Genomic DNA, 16,963 nt, shown 5'->3' on the forward strand with positions numbered 1-16,963 from the left:
TTACCACTAAGCTACCACATCCCTATTAATGTATTTAATATTCATTAATTGATATTCCATACTTTTGACTCTTGAAGTGTTTATTGGGAAAACGTGAAATAATGCTTAGGTCTGTAATTATGTCTGAGGTCTGAATGCTGATGTTTGCAATTTTGTTATTAAAACCTCCCTACTTTCACGTAACTCAACTCTGAATGCATCACTATGTATAGGGATCAATATCGACTCATTAGCAATAATGTGGTTTAGTTGAATCTGAAATAAATCAGGATTAATCTAGCAGTAGCAACTGGAAGAACATAGAGGGATTACATTTATAATGAGGCTTCTAGCATAAATCTTTTCTCTTTATCTTATATGTACTAAGCAACTAATACAAATCAAAGCTTGTCTTTTAAAATAATATCCTGCAATAAATACTAGAGTGAGCAATAAAAGAGAGAGAGAGAGAGAGAGAGAGAGAGAGAGAGAGAGAGAGAGAGAGTGTGTGTGTGTGTGTGTGTGTGTGTGTGTGTGTGTGTGTGTGAAGTCAGTTACATCAAAAGAATAAAAAAATCAATGTTTAATATTTCCCAGCTATGTCTGTGGTACAGTCAAGCCTCTAAATCCCAACTGAATAATAGCCATTATTACATATTACAGTCATTCAAATGCAATTGATCCTCTTCCTATAAAAGAGTTATCATCATTTAGCTGTCATATTAGCGCCAAATGCTACCAATGTCTATTCACCGTCATTCCACTCCAAGCAGAAGTTTGTTCTTTGAAAGCAGCACTTCTCACCCAACCTAACCTCTAATGTATCTGCCACATAACTACACTAACATCTCTGTTAAGGGATAAAATGTGCAGGCAGTAAAATCACTGATTCTGATTTATTTGATAGAAATTTAAATTTTGGGAAAAAAAATTGATTCCATAAAAACGCTAATCTTAGCTTTGTACCTGTTTACAAACTTACATTGGGGACCCGTTGTTGGAACTGGAAAAAAATGTAAGCAGCTAAGTAAGCAAGTAGCTAACCCATTCTTAGTTCACATCATTATTTGCTAGCCACTATACAGAAAGTCATAAACATTTTTTCTCCCTTATCATTTGTAAACGCAGCTGGTGGTTCTTGTTTACAGCTTGTGTCTGATACCTGGCATCTTTAGCATAAACATTTAGCTTCCAGTCAAAATAAACATGGCCTAATAAAAACAAGCACACACAAACAAACAGCAGTTTATAAAATGCATGAGTTATTATGGAATTGCTGTTTCCACAAGAATTTAGTTGATTTAGTTAATGGCGGCATGGAGCCTTGTAACATCACTTTTTGAAATAAAAAAGAAAGCTCAAAAAGTTGGGTCATTATTTAGCTGTTGTGAATATGGTTCCTGAAGCAAGACCAAGTGAGAAGAAATGTTATTCAAAAATTGCTATTGCTGTAACTGCTAATTATTTGTAATTACTTTATTGCCTAGGAACGAAATGAGACTACTTTTTAGCTTCATAGATTTCTAGATGAATTCCATAGCAAGTCATCGTGGAGCTCACTGCTCAAGCATGTTACTCACATGTATGAGAGTGTTTCTGGCTTATTGACTATCACTTCTGCCTGCAAAGCCATTTTTCGAGCTTTCTCTGGGTAATGGGAAATGCCTACATCTTTAAAAGCTTGATTCAGAAGGAAGAAAGCTGGAACTGAGGCATTCTCATTAGCTAAAAGAAATGGTTTTACAACACTTCAGGCTTGTTTCTATAAGCCCTTGGGTGTTCTATGGCAAATTAGCAAGCTAAAAGGTTAGCAGACTCCCTGTAGAAGAGCTGGGGAGCAGAAGGGATTAAATGTGTTACCCTTAAGATGTTGTCTATGCAGGAAGTAACATATATCCTCTCAATTATCTGCTTTTATCCAGGCTATAACTATAGTATTTTGCAAAGTGGTGAAAGTGGAGAAAAAGTGGATGTAATGTAATGAACAAATGTAATGAACAACAATAGTTTGGGATAACTATGACAACCTCAAAAAAAAATCAAGAGGTTAATCACACAGAAGATGCCAACTCCATCTGACTGTAGCAAGGACATTATTCATAATAACACTCTCCAGTGGTTATAACCGTTCATAATTACACCCTCCAGTGTCGCCCAAATGAGGATGAGGTTCCCTTTGAGTCTGGTTCCTCTCAAGTTCTCTTCCTCTTCCATCTAAGGGAGTTTTTCCTCGCCACAGTCACCTCATTTACCTCAGGATTGTTCATTGGTGATAAATACAAACACATTTAAATATAAATTGAAGCTAATTCTAATCTTGAATTTTTATATAATATAAATCGTTGTATATGCCCCCGTAATGCTTGTTGTAATGGCATTTTTGTTACCATGAGGTGCAATTAACTCTTTGGAGCACTATGATTGCACATCGCACATCTAGCTCTTTTGCCGATTTACTTTATCATAACTATCTGTTTGGCATGACTTTATCTTATTGACTTCATCCAGACTACTCATCTGAACACATATGATAAATGATAAATAGCTTAATTTTCATGTCGTTAGTTAGACTGGCCATAGAAATTGAATTTGCCAGACTATAGGAAGATTCAGAATAGAAATCCTCTATCTCACTCTCTCTCTCTCTCTCTCTCTCTCTCTCTCTCTCTCTCTCTCTCTCTCTCTCTCTTTCTCTCACACACACAGACACACACACACACACACACACTGCCTCAAAATAAAAGATTGAATTTGGGCTTTGAGTTTGCACAGCAAGTAAAGTTTTGTTGTTAAGGTCAATAAACTTATTGTTTTAATAGTTCTGACCTGATTAAATTTGTAATACTTGAAACGGTTCTCTCTACCTCCACTTGCAAGCTGGTCCACCAAGCAGACCAGTAGCTGGATTTCTCAGCTTGGCTTTAATTTAAAAAAAAAAAACTTTTTTCCATAGTTGATGCAAATATACTGCGGTGTGTGTATACATACTATTCAACATTTTTCCCCATATTTATATATTAAATAAAGTAGAATAAAATGGAAATTTGATGCAGAAACTTGCTTTTTTATATTATGTATTTATTATTTGCAAAGGCTTGCAAAGATGCTCGAATAAAAAAAGGTAATATTTTATAAACCGTAACACTGACAAATGTGTCCCTGGGCAGTCATGGTGAGGTGTGAGCCGCTTACCATTCATTAGCATACCTACCTTCACTTATTAGAACTTTATAATGCCAGTATAATCTGTTATAGTAAGTTATCATGCCTGTCTGGGATTCATTATACAGCTCTCATGACCTTTATGTCTGTGGTATAAGACAATGTCGAGCAAGAGAATGTAGTCTTCAGTCATATTCTCACATGGCAGAACTGTATGAAATACTAATAATGGTTTTCTTTAAATTATTTTCTTTTAATTCTTTAATCTTTCTCTATTTAAAACAAGGCTATTTTAATTTGTCATATTTTTGTATTTTCTCAAATTTGTTTTAAATTCTAAAGGTTTGCCTTAATGTAAATCTCAAGGCATTGTACTCAAATGTAATGTAGTAGTAATAATATCAGTAATGTAGGTTGCTTTGTCTATTTGATAGGTCAGCTATAAACAGTACATTAGACTTAACTTAACAATCCATCAAGTGCTGGTTTTAGTCAAGCTAGTTCATTTAACACACATCAATTATTCATATTAGCTCATTTAATACAGTTCTTAGTCACCACTCAGTCCACAGTCAGAGTTCATTTTTCATACATGTCAAATTAGCTGACGTAACACATGGTATAATAAAAACTAGCTCATTTAGCACAGCACTTAGTCAAACTAGCTGATTTAACATACCAGTTAGCCATCTAGCTCATGACACAACATTTAGGCAAAAGATTTTTAATCAAAACTATACATCTTTGAATGATGATGGTTTGATAATGTTTTGTTTGTTCGGCTGTTGGTGAGGAAATGGGTAGGGGAAAAGCCTCCGTTTGCCAACATAATTATGGGTGTCAGCTTTAATTAAAAATGTCTGCTAATGGGAAGAAAGCTTGACTGATATCGTGGTCAAAGGCAACAGTTGCTAAGCAGTGACTGAGCAATTAAGGCAGGGTTTGGGAGTACACTAAACTATGGTGATGTTTATATAAAAGTATGACTGTGTTAAACCCTGTGTCTACATGAAAATGTGTGAGTGTGTGTGTTAGACAGTCACCTTCTGTGTGAGCTCGCTAGCTTCGTTGATATAGCGATCACGCTCCTTTTCCAGCTGAAAAATGATCTTGCGCTGTTTCTGTGCCTCATCTCGATGATTCAGAATTTCCTGTTCCAGCGTCTTCTTTGTCTGCTCATGCAGCATCACCAAGTTTAGCTGCTTCTCGGTGGCATTTGCTGCCTTGATCAATTTCTAAACACACACATAAACAAACACAAGCCTAGCTGAACACACTCATGTCTAGATGAAAGATGCTTTAAAAACCATTTATTTAGTCAAATGTGTCATTTCAAAAGATCAACTACTTGGATGAAATAAAATATACATTTTCATCTCTGAGGCATTAGTGTAAAGTACATGAAGGGAGGTTGACTAAAATGTATAGCCAATTTCAGGAGTCTAGTCTGCATGACATTATGCATATACTGTATGTGTCTGCTTGTGGGAGACAGCTGCGTATTTCCAATCCAATTAAATATGAATGGCCACTCATCTCCATATCCACAATAATATCGCAATATTCTGGAGATCAGCGGCACAGGAAGCTACTCGATAGTGAATTGCACTTCATTATCATAACTATGTTAATAGAGCAAATTGCAGCTCTGGGGTGGAAGAGTATAAAGAATCCACAATGTGATAACTTGATATCATTGTTTCCGAGTGTGCTGCAGTATGATATCTGCTTACACACATCAGCAGTGTTAAATGTGTTGTTTGATTTGGTTATTTCTTTAATTAATATACTCAGAATAATACTGTAATTGATGTACTCAAATATTAGATGTTGCAGTATTTATTAGGTATTTATTAGTTACTGTATACCCTTTAATGACTATTTCTTCATGCATTTTTTATGTTGTAGTATTCAGCATTGTGCAGTGTTTTAGTGTAGTGACATATTTTGTATATTTGTATGTGCATATGTTTATACATACAAAATTAATAGTTTGAATTAATTTGGTTTTATCCTGCTAACTTCAACAGCAAACAACAAGAAATGCAATTAATATGATAAAAACAACACAGTACAGACAATAAACACATAGTTTATTATTAATCTATTATTAATTTGAACTTTAATTAATTAATTACTTCTTTTCATGCATGTTAGATATTTATATTAAGTTAATTTTCAGTTTTAATAATTAACAAATTAGGATTAAGGAGTTATACCAATGAGCACAAAGCTGTCTGTTTTTAGTCTTGAGAATAATATATGCACTGACACTGAGAAATGAGGTGAAAGTAAAGAAAAATGCATTCTTCAATTTTTAAGAAACAAACAAGCAAAAAAAAAGGAATTGCATAAATAAATGATTAGCTAATCATATTTGTATTGACCAAAAGCCTTCACAAGAAAAGAATTCACAAGATTTTTTTCTGACAAAGAATATTACCATATGATTAGTTTGTGACATGAATAATATAACCATAAACATAATACAAAACAAATAAATGTGCATTTTTGCCATTTATTTTTTCTTTTCTTTTTTTTACCTTTATATATAATAACAGACAGCAGCTCATACTCAGATTATATTGGGTTCCTGATTAGGTCTAAGTGTTAATTGTATTTAAGCTTTTACTGCCTTTTTCTGTATCTGAAGGCATGACATACTTCAGATACAGAAAGCTGTGGTTGGGTTTGTAGTAGGAGATCTGTAATGGAATGCTAACGTTATGATTTTCTGTTGCCCTTTACAACACATCAATACAGTGCATTACTAGGTATACTGTAGCAAACCAGCTGCATGGAGTAAGCAATACTATCAAAGTTTCTTTAAAAAAAATCTATTGTTATGGCTCTATGCACACACACATTTTTTGTTGTTTTTGTTGAGGTGGGAGGAATCTTAAAAACCCAGAGGAGCCCAGATGGTGAGAACATACAGTATGAAGCTGTGAGGAGGCAACCATACCTTCAGTGCCACCACACAGAAATAAATAACATAAATGTATTATTTAATATTCAATTACCATATAATTAAACTTTCATATGGTAAATCTTATCGACACACCTATGTCTGCTCAAGTGAGGGTGATATTCATTCATCACTCACTCACACACCTACCTTATTCAGCATGTCTTTCTCTCTGATCAGTTCGTCTATTTTCTTCTTGTAACTCTCTGTCTGTTTTTGGTTCATCTCCATTTCTGAGAAGAAAAAAAAATTGTTAATGGTTGTGTTGATAAGGATACATTTAGCTTTACATTTTTCTCCATCGTGGCTTAGAAAGAGTGAATACATTCCACTAAATTCATCCACGTACATACAAAGACACATCAACAGCCAAATGAGAAAAGTTCTTACAAGACGGTGCTTAAGTGGCTTTTCTTTGTGACCCAGATGATTGAAATCTGTCAAACAGTCCACTTGTCTTGTGTTGAGCTCTCTGGGCATGAGTTTGTTATAATTTTGTATATAAGTGGCTTTTGTGTTACACAAGGACACTGTCCAAGATACAGTGTGTATGAGTCTAGACCAACTCCTTCAGCACTTGCCTTTAAGCTTGAAACGTGTGAAATGGAAACCAATAAGGCTTATATACAGCAATATAAGCTATATACACCAATTTTTATGCTTGGGCTCCCATCTAACATATTTAACAGCATTTGAGTAACAAAGCAAAGCAGTAAAGCAAAATTAGTAATGCCTGGAAATTGTATTTGTGTTATATATAAATATACTGATCAGCAGCAAAATATAACAATAATCATCCTACTAAATATAGTTTGTGGTGTATGCTACTATCTCTCAATTTGAGATTTCAAAGAAAAGTTATTACAGTGGGATTACTGCTAAAACCTTCACTGTATAACTATTACAAAGCAGATTTTAATGTTTGTAGCATTAGCACAAGTGCAGAATTCTCTGTGTAGAAGAAACTGTAGAACATTAAGCGCTCTGTCATACGATAAGTACACAGAGCTACAAGTAAGTCACCTTTTATGTCAACAGAAAACTTTAGGGTAATACGGTAAATACTAAAGAGCAGGGAGAACATGTGACAATTATGAGTCAATAATTCAGGTTACTTGCAAACAGCCATCATCTTAAAAATGTGCAAAAGACTATGATACCTATTTGGTATCATACCCATACAAAATGTGTAGGATCCCCCATAGCTTTGTAATATTGAATGTCAATAACAATCTAGATTTGACTAGAGATGAGAATGCAATTGTTATGCTACAACTTTGTTTTCTTTCAAACTAACTAACATAATTTGATATTTGCTTGCCCATGCAGTAGATTTAACAGTTGACAAACATAGCATCGGCTCAAAACATATATAAAACCAAATCTATAAAAACTCCAGTGAAAATGAATTGCAAATGTATAATAAAGCAATGCACCTTATTCCACTTTCACAATGCCACAAGACATGCAAGACATTTAGACTGGTTATGTAACCCCTATAGAACAGAAAGGGAACAACATATCGTCCTACATAAAAACTTATTGACCTGGGAGTATAGTACAGTAAGTGCCTGTCCACTATCTCCTAATGACATCCACAGATATCATGCATATATAGGGAAGTTGAATCATAGACCTTAAGACTGAAACCAAAAAAAGACAAAAAATGCCCTGCAACCATCTGTTTGGAAAAATGTCACATCTCCAAAGGTGAGAAAGTATCATTACCCCAAAAGAGACCTACAGGGAGATGCATGTCATCGCCTGAGGGACACTGAAGACCTGCAGACAGGCTGTAAAATACCTGCATGCGATAATGAGATTAATCACTCAACTCCTACCTTACATCATCATCCTAAATGAGGTTTTGTGTGTGTGTGTGTCATATAGTAGGGACGATAATGATACTGAGAAACAAAAAAGAAAGGGCTATTATGACGGTTTCATTGCTCTCATTATCTTTATTATTGCTGTTATCCTACTATCGATTTTCTTTGCACTGTATTCATGGCAATAAAGCAATCGCTGAAATAAGGAGGGACAGAGAAGGAGAGAAGGAGGGAGAGAGAGAGAGAGAGAGAGAGAGAGAGAGAGAGAGAGAGATCCTTATTTTCATGATCACAACAAAATGCAAAATGAAGACATAAGATTGTGGTGCCATTTTTATCACCATCAGTGGAGTTATTTCGCCAGTAACCTGGTGAACAACAATGTAATTGTAAGCAATAGAGAGTGTCCCTCACTCTCTCTCCTGCTCTCTCTCTCTCACTCTCTCTCCCTCTCTCTCTCTCTCTCTCTCTCTCTCTCTCTCTCTCTCTCTCTCTCTCTCTTTTCTGTTATGCAAAATAGCCATCCCTTGTCCTCCTGCTCTGCCAACATCCCCACCCACTTCTCCTCTTCCGAACCAATCCCATTGCTGGTCTAACTGCCACAGACTGTCGCATCAATCACTTGAGGCAACTCTGATTAAAATGACAACATGCATCACGATGGAAAGCCCTGATTACAATGAGAAGTTAGCTGAAGCTTCATCCATCATTCCTTACAAATGCCAGTGGTTCAAGGAAGCAAATCAAAACCGTGCCTGAAATTAACATTGCTATCCGTTACAAAAAAAGAACAAAGAAAAAAAAAAACGGACTAAACTTGCAGTGTATGATGTCAGCAAGTCTTTATTAGAGAGAATTAGGACATTAAAATGTCTAAGTGAGTTAGATGATTTAAATTTACCCATTATGGTTAGACTTTTGATCCTGCTCATGTATTACACACTTTTAATTTTTTTTTTTCAGTTTTAGTGCCGAGTCTCAACCTGTTAATCATTTCAGGAGTTTAGACAGTTGTGGTAAAAAAAATAGCTAAGTTAATATTCAGTTACTTACCAACTATGTTTTGTACATTAGCCACCCTAAACAGCAGAACACTGAGAGCTGCCTTTACATCAGTCTGATTTGGACTCATTTAAACCAAAACATATCAATTAACTGTTTTTTTGTTTTTTTTTTCGAAATCTTTTTTTCCTCCTGAGGTCATGAGGTGACATCATAATTTGTCACATGCTGCTAGGGTTAAAAGTAAACACTAACCATTAGTAGAAGTGTAACTTAACCTACACACACTGTTTAGTTTCATTTACTGTACATTCAGTTGATTCAATTAAACGTTTTAGGTTTTCAATTGTACTGTATCTTATCAGATTGTACAGAAAATTAGTGTGACTAAAGGTTAAATGTATTACTATGAAGGGATCGTTAGACTGTCCCTTCGGAGGAAGCATACGATGTAGATCCATAAGCAGATGTCTGTACTATTATGTTTTATGTCTACAGGTGAATGAGAATTGTTCACATTGAAAATGACACTTCATTCTCTTAACTGTTGCAGAAACAGGGTGGTGCTGCAGGCACTGATGTTCATTCATTCATTCATCTTCTACCGCTTATCCGAACTACCTCGGGTCACGGGGAGCCTGTGCCTGTGTGATCTCAGGCGTCATTGGGCATCAAGGCAGGATACACCCTGGATGGACTGCCAACCCATCACAGGGCACACACACACGCTCTCATTCACTCACGCACTCACACACTACGGACAATTTTCCAGAGATGCCAATCAACCTACCATGCATGTCTTTGGACCGGGGGAGGAAACCGGAGTACCCGGAGGAAACCCCTGAGGCACGGGGAGAACATTCAAACTCCACACACACAAGGCGGAGGCAGGAATCGAACCCCCAACCCTGGAGGTGTGAGGCGAACGTGCTAACCACTAAGCCACCGTGCCCCCCTGGCACTGATGTTGAATGAGAAAAAATTTTCAAGATGACCGATGACAAGACATCTTACAAATGTCTTCTACATTAGCCCATGTATGGTTTTATTTTTTAACGTTTAAAAAAACTACTATATTCTGCTAAAGCTAGTGATGTCACATTACAGTACATGCGCTTGACATCAATTGCCATAAACCTGGAAATGACTTACACTTCCAGTTAGTAAAGAACTGTTATGTTTGACTACAATTCTAAAATTCATACTATAGGTAGTAGTGCATAGTGCATTGGGACACAGCCTACCTTTTTTGGTACTTTTGCTATAACATGACAAGAATTTATCCTGGGTACTGAAGTACTGTATGGGTCACTCTATGTTAGAAATTTTCAAAGGATTTGTTCCCACAGTGCACTGCAGTGTGGTGGAAGAAAGCTTGAAAAGAATGTTTCATTACCACTGCAATTTACAGGAACAACTTTTTTTTCCAAATGTAATCAGAGCAATCGATTGCACTCACACTGTCATAAAAAGCCCATTCAAGAATGAATTTGCTTATATCAGCAGAAAACATCTTCACTCTATCAATGTGCAAATTAGCTGTAATGTGTAAATGGGCCTAAGATGGTGTTGATCAGCTCGTGATTGATTCAGTCCGAGGAACAGTGTTGGAACGCTCCGTTCGCAGCATGATGGCAGGTTTCTTAGAAAAGATAAGACATTTAATACTGGGCTTATAATGCCTGTGTGAATAAATATATAAAGAAGATTGGATCAAGCCAAATCTTGCTTTATTTGCTCGTAGTATGGAGAAATATTTTGGATATACAGTATACAGTATGAATGTGAAGGCAAATATTTAAAAAAAAAAGGGTCAAATTTATTATATATTAATATATTAATTTATTTATTTATTAATTTATATTTAAATAAAATAATGCTTTTAATTAAGTACTAACCCTACAGGTTCACATACTTTTGCCTCTCACAGATATATAATATTGGAACATTTTCTTGAAGAATAAAAAAAAACATTTTTTTTTTTTTTTTTTAAATAATTTCATGTCCTGACAGTTAAATTATGTTGATGTTGATCATATAAATACAATAATGCCACGGTTTTGGTTCATTTGATGTGTTCCTGTATCACTTATGCTGGTGTTATACAGTAGCTGGCTTAGTTCATAACTTTATCCATTAATACATCATCATAAGATATTTAATATGGGCAAATTTAGTACTGCTCGGTAGCATGTACTATAGATCTGTAATCATGAAGTCTGAATAGCAGTGTACACTGTTTAGATAATACTGTAGCTGCTCACTATGCATATAATTCATGTCTGTATAAACGTATTAACGGCACGTTTTAACAAAAGTATGGCACATTATAACTTCACATCACAAGGTTTTATATACAAGCCCCCAGGCTGCAATGCATGTTGGTACAGAAGTGAGTCTTAAATCCAGGATCATTAAATGCTGGCCTGCAGACAAGAGTGAGTTTACTTTGGCCATTTTTCAACTATTTTAAAATTACATAAAATCTGAAAAAGGTAACGTTGTTTAATATATATATATATAGTGTGTGTGTGTGTGTGTGTGTATGAGATTGTCTGTGGAATTTGAATGTTGAAATTCATTATTAATACATTATTAATGTCAGCCGTTGTAATTAGCCTTGTCAGAGTGTGATGTGAAGCAGCAAGTGACTGGATAAGGGTCAAGAGTTAGGAAAGTGTAGGAAGGTGTGAGTCGGGGGGTCTGAGCACTATATAAACTCTAATTGTCCGATACAGATTTCATCAACGCAAATCTTGGAGATTGTGTATTCTCGGCAATGGTATTGTCAAAACCAAAATATTTTCCTGATCCTAAATAACAATTACAAATAGTTCAGGTAAAGGATATATAGATGTGTCTAACTGTTTTTTATCTACTGTCTCAAAGCTTGAACTCCAAAAACTGGTTATTGTTCCTACAAACTCTTGGACCTTTTAGAAAACAGATGATTAAATTTATTTGGTTTAGACGTCACCTTCATATGTATACAGCATTTTTGATTGAAGAGAGATACTTTACCAACATCTAAACAATGCAGATTTCTTATTGTTATATTCTTCATATTAAGCTATATGGTCATAAGTATGTGGACAGCTGATCATTTTAGAATCCAGACCTCGTGCCCACTTTTTTGCAGTACTTCCACTCTACCCATTTGGCACAACACGTCTTCGTGGACGTCTCTTTGTGCACAGGGACACAGCATCATGCTTGAAACACGTTTGGGTCTCTTAAGGGAAATTCTAGACAGTTGTGTTGTGTGTCCAACAATTTGACAGCAGTTTGTGGATGAACCAAATATGTGTGTGATGAACTGGTGTCCACAAATTGTTAGAAATAACATATCTCTTACAATTGTGTATATTGTGTATAGCTAGCTTAAGCCCAAAATGTTACCAGTACTACAAAGGATAAAACTGAAGTATCCATAAGGAAAGTTAGACTTTAGAGAAACTTTAGAGGATTGTTTAGAAACAAGCCAAAGGGGTAATAACTAATGTGGCCCACCTAAGACTTTAGGATTGTCCAACATATATTTATGTAATAGTGCTCTCTCTCTCTCTCTCTCTCTCTCTCTTTCTCTCTCTCTCTCTCTCTCTCTCTCTCTCTCACTCTCTCTCTCTGTTTCTCTCTCACACTCTCTCACTTGCTCTCTCTTTCTTGCCCTCTCTCTCTCTGTCTCTCTCGCTCTCTCTCTCTCTCTCTCTCTCTCTCTCTCTCTCTCTCTCTCTCTCTCTCTCTCTCTCTCTCTCTCTGTCACATGTTACTGTCTGTCATCCCATCCAACACCATACCACAAAAATTAATACTAAATGTTAAGTGATTCTTGAATTCTATCTACTTCAGTCTAAACTTGTTTTGTTTTGTGTTGGATTTTTATTTAAGACTAACTTGTTAATAAATAAAGCCTTTCTTCAAATCTGTGAAAAACTAGCTCTTTCAAACTTGTTCCTCTAAGGAGCGCATGCCTCCAAATTCCCAGCAGCATTGATGAGTCCCTCCGGGGGACAATTTACAGCAGTGTAAGAGAGACTACACAACACAAAATTACAATATTACTCAGAGATTGACTGAAAATAAAGTAAAAACAGGGAAGGTTCAAGGGAGGAGAAACAAGAGCAATGAAGCAAAACAAACAAGTGGGAGTGGTGGCAGAAAGGTGAAGGCCTAGAAGAAGAACAGACTACAGATCTAACCAATGTAATTCTATAGCTCAGAGAAAAAACACCGGTGAAAAGAGGAAAGGAAAGAATAAGAGACAGATAGACAAACACAAAGATAGAGAGAGAGAGGCTGCCAGACAGACCGAGAGGGGGGAGACAGACAAACAGGTGGACAGATAGACAGATTGACAGTGGGGGGAGAGACAGATAGACAAACAGACAGAGAGAGATGGGGAGAGACAGACAGACAGACATGCAGACAGTCTTGGAGAGAAGGACATACAGACAGGCTGGCAGACAGAGGGGTGGGGAGACAGATAGACAGACATACGGAGAGAGGGGGAGAGACAGACAGTGGGGGGAGACAGGCAGACTGACAAAGAGGGAAAGAGAAGAAAGTAAGAAAAATATGATGATGATGATGATGATGATGATGATGATGATGATGCCTCCATGGTGAGGAGCAATTGCATTTGGCAGTTTGAAAGAATAACAAGCAGAATAAATGAATATGATCTGCTCTCTGAGAGTAATTGAGAGAAAAGAAGGACAGAGAGTAAGGAAGATGAAAAGAGAGAAACAGAGAGGGAAAAGAAATGCAGAGAAATGAGGGAGAAATGTTGAGGAAGCATCAAGAAAAACAGGAAAGCTATGAAAGTAAGAAATAAGTGAGAAACTGAGCAAGAAATAAAGAATAATATGAAGTAAGTGAGAAATAGAAATGGTGCTGTGAGAAATAAGAGAGCAACCGGCTGAGGAAAGAGAAATGGTGAGAAATATGTGGAAAAACAGGAAGTGGTGAGAGAGACAGAAAGGAAGGCGAAGGACATGTGTGAAGAAAGTGAAATAATAAAGAAAAAACTGAAGTATAGGCTGAGGAAAGATGGAAAGAAACCGAGCGAGGAGAGAGAAAGAGAGACAGAGAGCACAAGGTCAAAAAAGAAAAGAAAAAAGCAATATAGTTTTTAAAAAAGTGAGGAAATAAAAACGTGAGAAAGGAAACAAAAAGATGAGAAGCAAAGAGAGAAGAAAAACAGAAGAATAAGAGGGAAATAATGAGGGGAAGAATGACAGAGAAAGAGGGAAAGAGGAAAACTAAGAGAAACTAACAAAAAAAAGGAGGAGAAAGGAAACAGAAATAAAGAATTAAAAATACAGAAATAAAAAGATAGGATGGGAAGCAATCGGAGAGAGAGAGAGAGAGAGAGAGAGAGCGAGCAGTGTGTGTCAGTCCAGACACAGGCCGAGTGAGACTCGGAGAGGGGTGTGAGAGGAAGATGTTCTGAAGCTCTGACAAAGGGAATAAGAAAAAAGTAACGGAAATGTGTGTGTGTGTGTGTGTGTGTGTGTGTGTGTGTGTGTGTGTGTGTGTGTGTGTGTGTGTGTGTGTGTGTGTGTGTGTGTGTGTGTGTGTGTGTGTGTGTGTGTGTTTCATGCCTTTATGCAGGCCTGTGATCTGGTTCTTCAGTATCTCCCGCTGCTGTTCCACTTCCAGTTTCTGGTCCTCCGTCAGGCGTAGCTTCTTCTGAGTGCCCTCCCTTATCTTAATAAGCTTAGCAATCTCCTGCTTCATCTGAGCCGCCTCCTCTCTCTCCAGCTACACACACACACACACACACACACACACATACACAGACTCAGTATGTATATCAGTGTATGTCTTCAAGATTGTTTTAATTTTTCTCTGTTGTTCGAACTTTCCTGATTAAGACTTTCCAAGGTCTAGTGTGTGTGTGTGTGTGTGTGTGTGTGTGTGTGATCCCCCAAGAGGATACAACACACAAGCAACAGGAAATCTAAACATCCACTTAAGTCCAAATCAATGAGGCCAAAGTCAAAAAAAGGACAAAGGGCAAACAAGAAAAGGAGAGAAAACTCCATGTTGTAGGAACTGTTATTATTGTAGTAGTTATTATTGCTGTTAGTATTATTATTATTCTCAGTGTTCTTACATTTCCCACATTTGGCAGACACCCTTATATCCAGTGGGACTTACATTATCTCATATTTTTATACAACTGAGCTATTGAGGGTTAAGGGCCTTGCAACAGCAACAGCTTAGTGGACCTGGGATTGAACTCGCAACCTTCCGATTGGTAGCCCAACACCTTAACCACTAGGCTAGTATGTATGGTAATATTAATTATTTATTGTTGTCCAGATTACAGCACACAGGCTTTCTTCTCTATCTTTGGAATGAAATCACAAATGAAAAAATGTAACTCTCTTTGATTCTTTATGACTTTAGGAAAAAATGAACAGAGTAAGAATATCAGTCTCTTTTTTTTCCGGATATTGGATAATTATTCGTCACGCTCACTGGATATCAAATTCTCTTTTGGATTGACCATAGTGCCTAGTTTTTTTATTGTTTTATTTTATTTATTTTTTTTATTTTGATGTTTGTGCAATCGATAATGGAGGCATCGCTACTTATCACGGTTTCCATAAATCAGAGCAGAAAACATAGTCGAGGACAAAACCGAGTGAAACTTCAATTGTACATTGAGTTTTTCCAGTAATCCAGAACAAACTAAAAGTGCATGTCTGGTCTGTTGCATATATTTATATATATTTTGGGTGTTAAAGTTAATGGGTTATGAATCTTTACAGAGAGTACTACTGATGCATTAGGATTACATTTAGGGGCATTAGGAAATCTTTGCTTTACTCATTACTAAGTAAGGAATAAAACAGGTCAGGGCGTGATGTTATTGGAAAATAATGAAGGAGCCAAAAACCACTCTGAAGTTTGTTATTTGTAAGTTTGTAAGGTATTTCTTGAAGAGTTTTGTTCAGGCAACTACATGAAAATTAGCCTATGGGTATAAATATATGGATATGATTATAAATAGATACAAATGGTTGTATTTAGAATTAGTTAAAGAACGGCAGGTCCTGTTGATTCATTTTTAGTTATATTTCCTTTATAATTTTTATGTTTCTGAGTAGGGGGCACAGTGGCTTAGTGGTTAGCACATTTGCCTCACACCTCTAGGGTTGGGGGTTCGATTCCCACCTCCACCTTGTGTGTGTGGAGTTTGCATGTTCTCCCCGTGCCTCGGGGGTTTCCTCCGGGTACTCCGGTTTCCTCCTCGGTCCAAAGACATGCATGCTAGGTTGATTGGTATCTCTGGAAAAATTGTCCGTAATGTGTGATTGCGTGAGTGAATGAGAGTGTGTGTGTGCCCTACGATGGATTGGCACTCCGTCCAGGGTGTATCCTGCCTTGATGCCCGATGACGCCTGAGATAGGCACAGGCTCCCGGTGACCCGAGGTAGTTCGGATAAGTGGTAGAAGATGAGTGAGTGAGAGTGAGTGAGTATGTGTGAAACAGGTAGTCATATTATCACCTCTGTTCTAGCAACTATATATGGAATAACACTGTTATGATTTATATTATAGCAGTTATAAATAGTTCATCAGCTTCTCCATATTTCTCCCTCCTGAAGTTGAAAAACAAAATGCAGCATGTCATGTGACTAAGAAACCAGAAAGTGAAAACTCATCTGTCTAGACTGGAAAAGACTCTCTTTTGTCATCACAAGAGAAATCTGACATAAACATTGCAAAGATTATGCATAGATTACATGAAGAATCTCTGCAGCTGAAATATATATATATATATATATATGCATAAGAATGAGCACAGTAGTATGTGCGGTTGTATAATAATGCATCAGATTTTTTTTTTTTTTTGATAAAATAAAAGGTATATATTTGGAGCCTTTGCTATACGAGTCCCTGTGTAAGTTGTTGCAATAAGAGTGAGTGCATTAATCTAACTTGTGATTTATCCTTCTGAGCTCTTGCTAAAGTAAATTAATCAACACCTTCTGACCAATCAGACTGAAGA

General features: G+C 36.6%; 1 protein-coding gene across 1 annotated transcript in view; it reads right to left on the minus strand.

Moving 5' to 3' along the window:
* Nucleotides 1–16,963, minus strand: part of cfap58 (cilia and flagella associated protein 58) — a 93,608-nt gene that overhangs the window by 66,751 nt on the left and 9,894 nt on the right. Inside the window, exons 7-9 of the mRNA XM_060859850.1 lie at nucleotides 14,544–14,703; nucleotides 6,260–6,342; nucleotides 4,185–4,376 (exon numbers count right to left, since the gene is read on the minus strand). Coding sequence (XP_060715833.1) covers nucleotides 4,185–4,376; nucleotides 6,260–6,342; nucleotides 14,544–14,703 — 435 coding nt within the window. The remainder of the gene's footprint in view (nucleotides 1–4,184; nucleotides 4,377–6,259; nucleotides 6,343–14,543; nucleotides 14,704–16,963) is intronic.

Source organism: Tachysurus vachellii, chromosome 24 (genome assembly GCF_030014155.1).
Source record: "Tachysurus vachellii isolate PV-2020 chromosome 24, HZAU_Pvac_v1, whole genome shotgun sequence".
Taxonomy (NCBI): domain Eukaryota; kingdom Metazoa; phylum Chordata; class Actinopteri; order Siluriformes; family Bagridae; genus Tachysurus; species Tachysurus vachellii.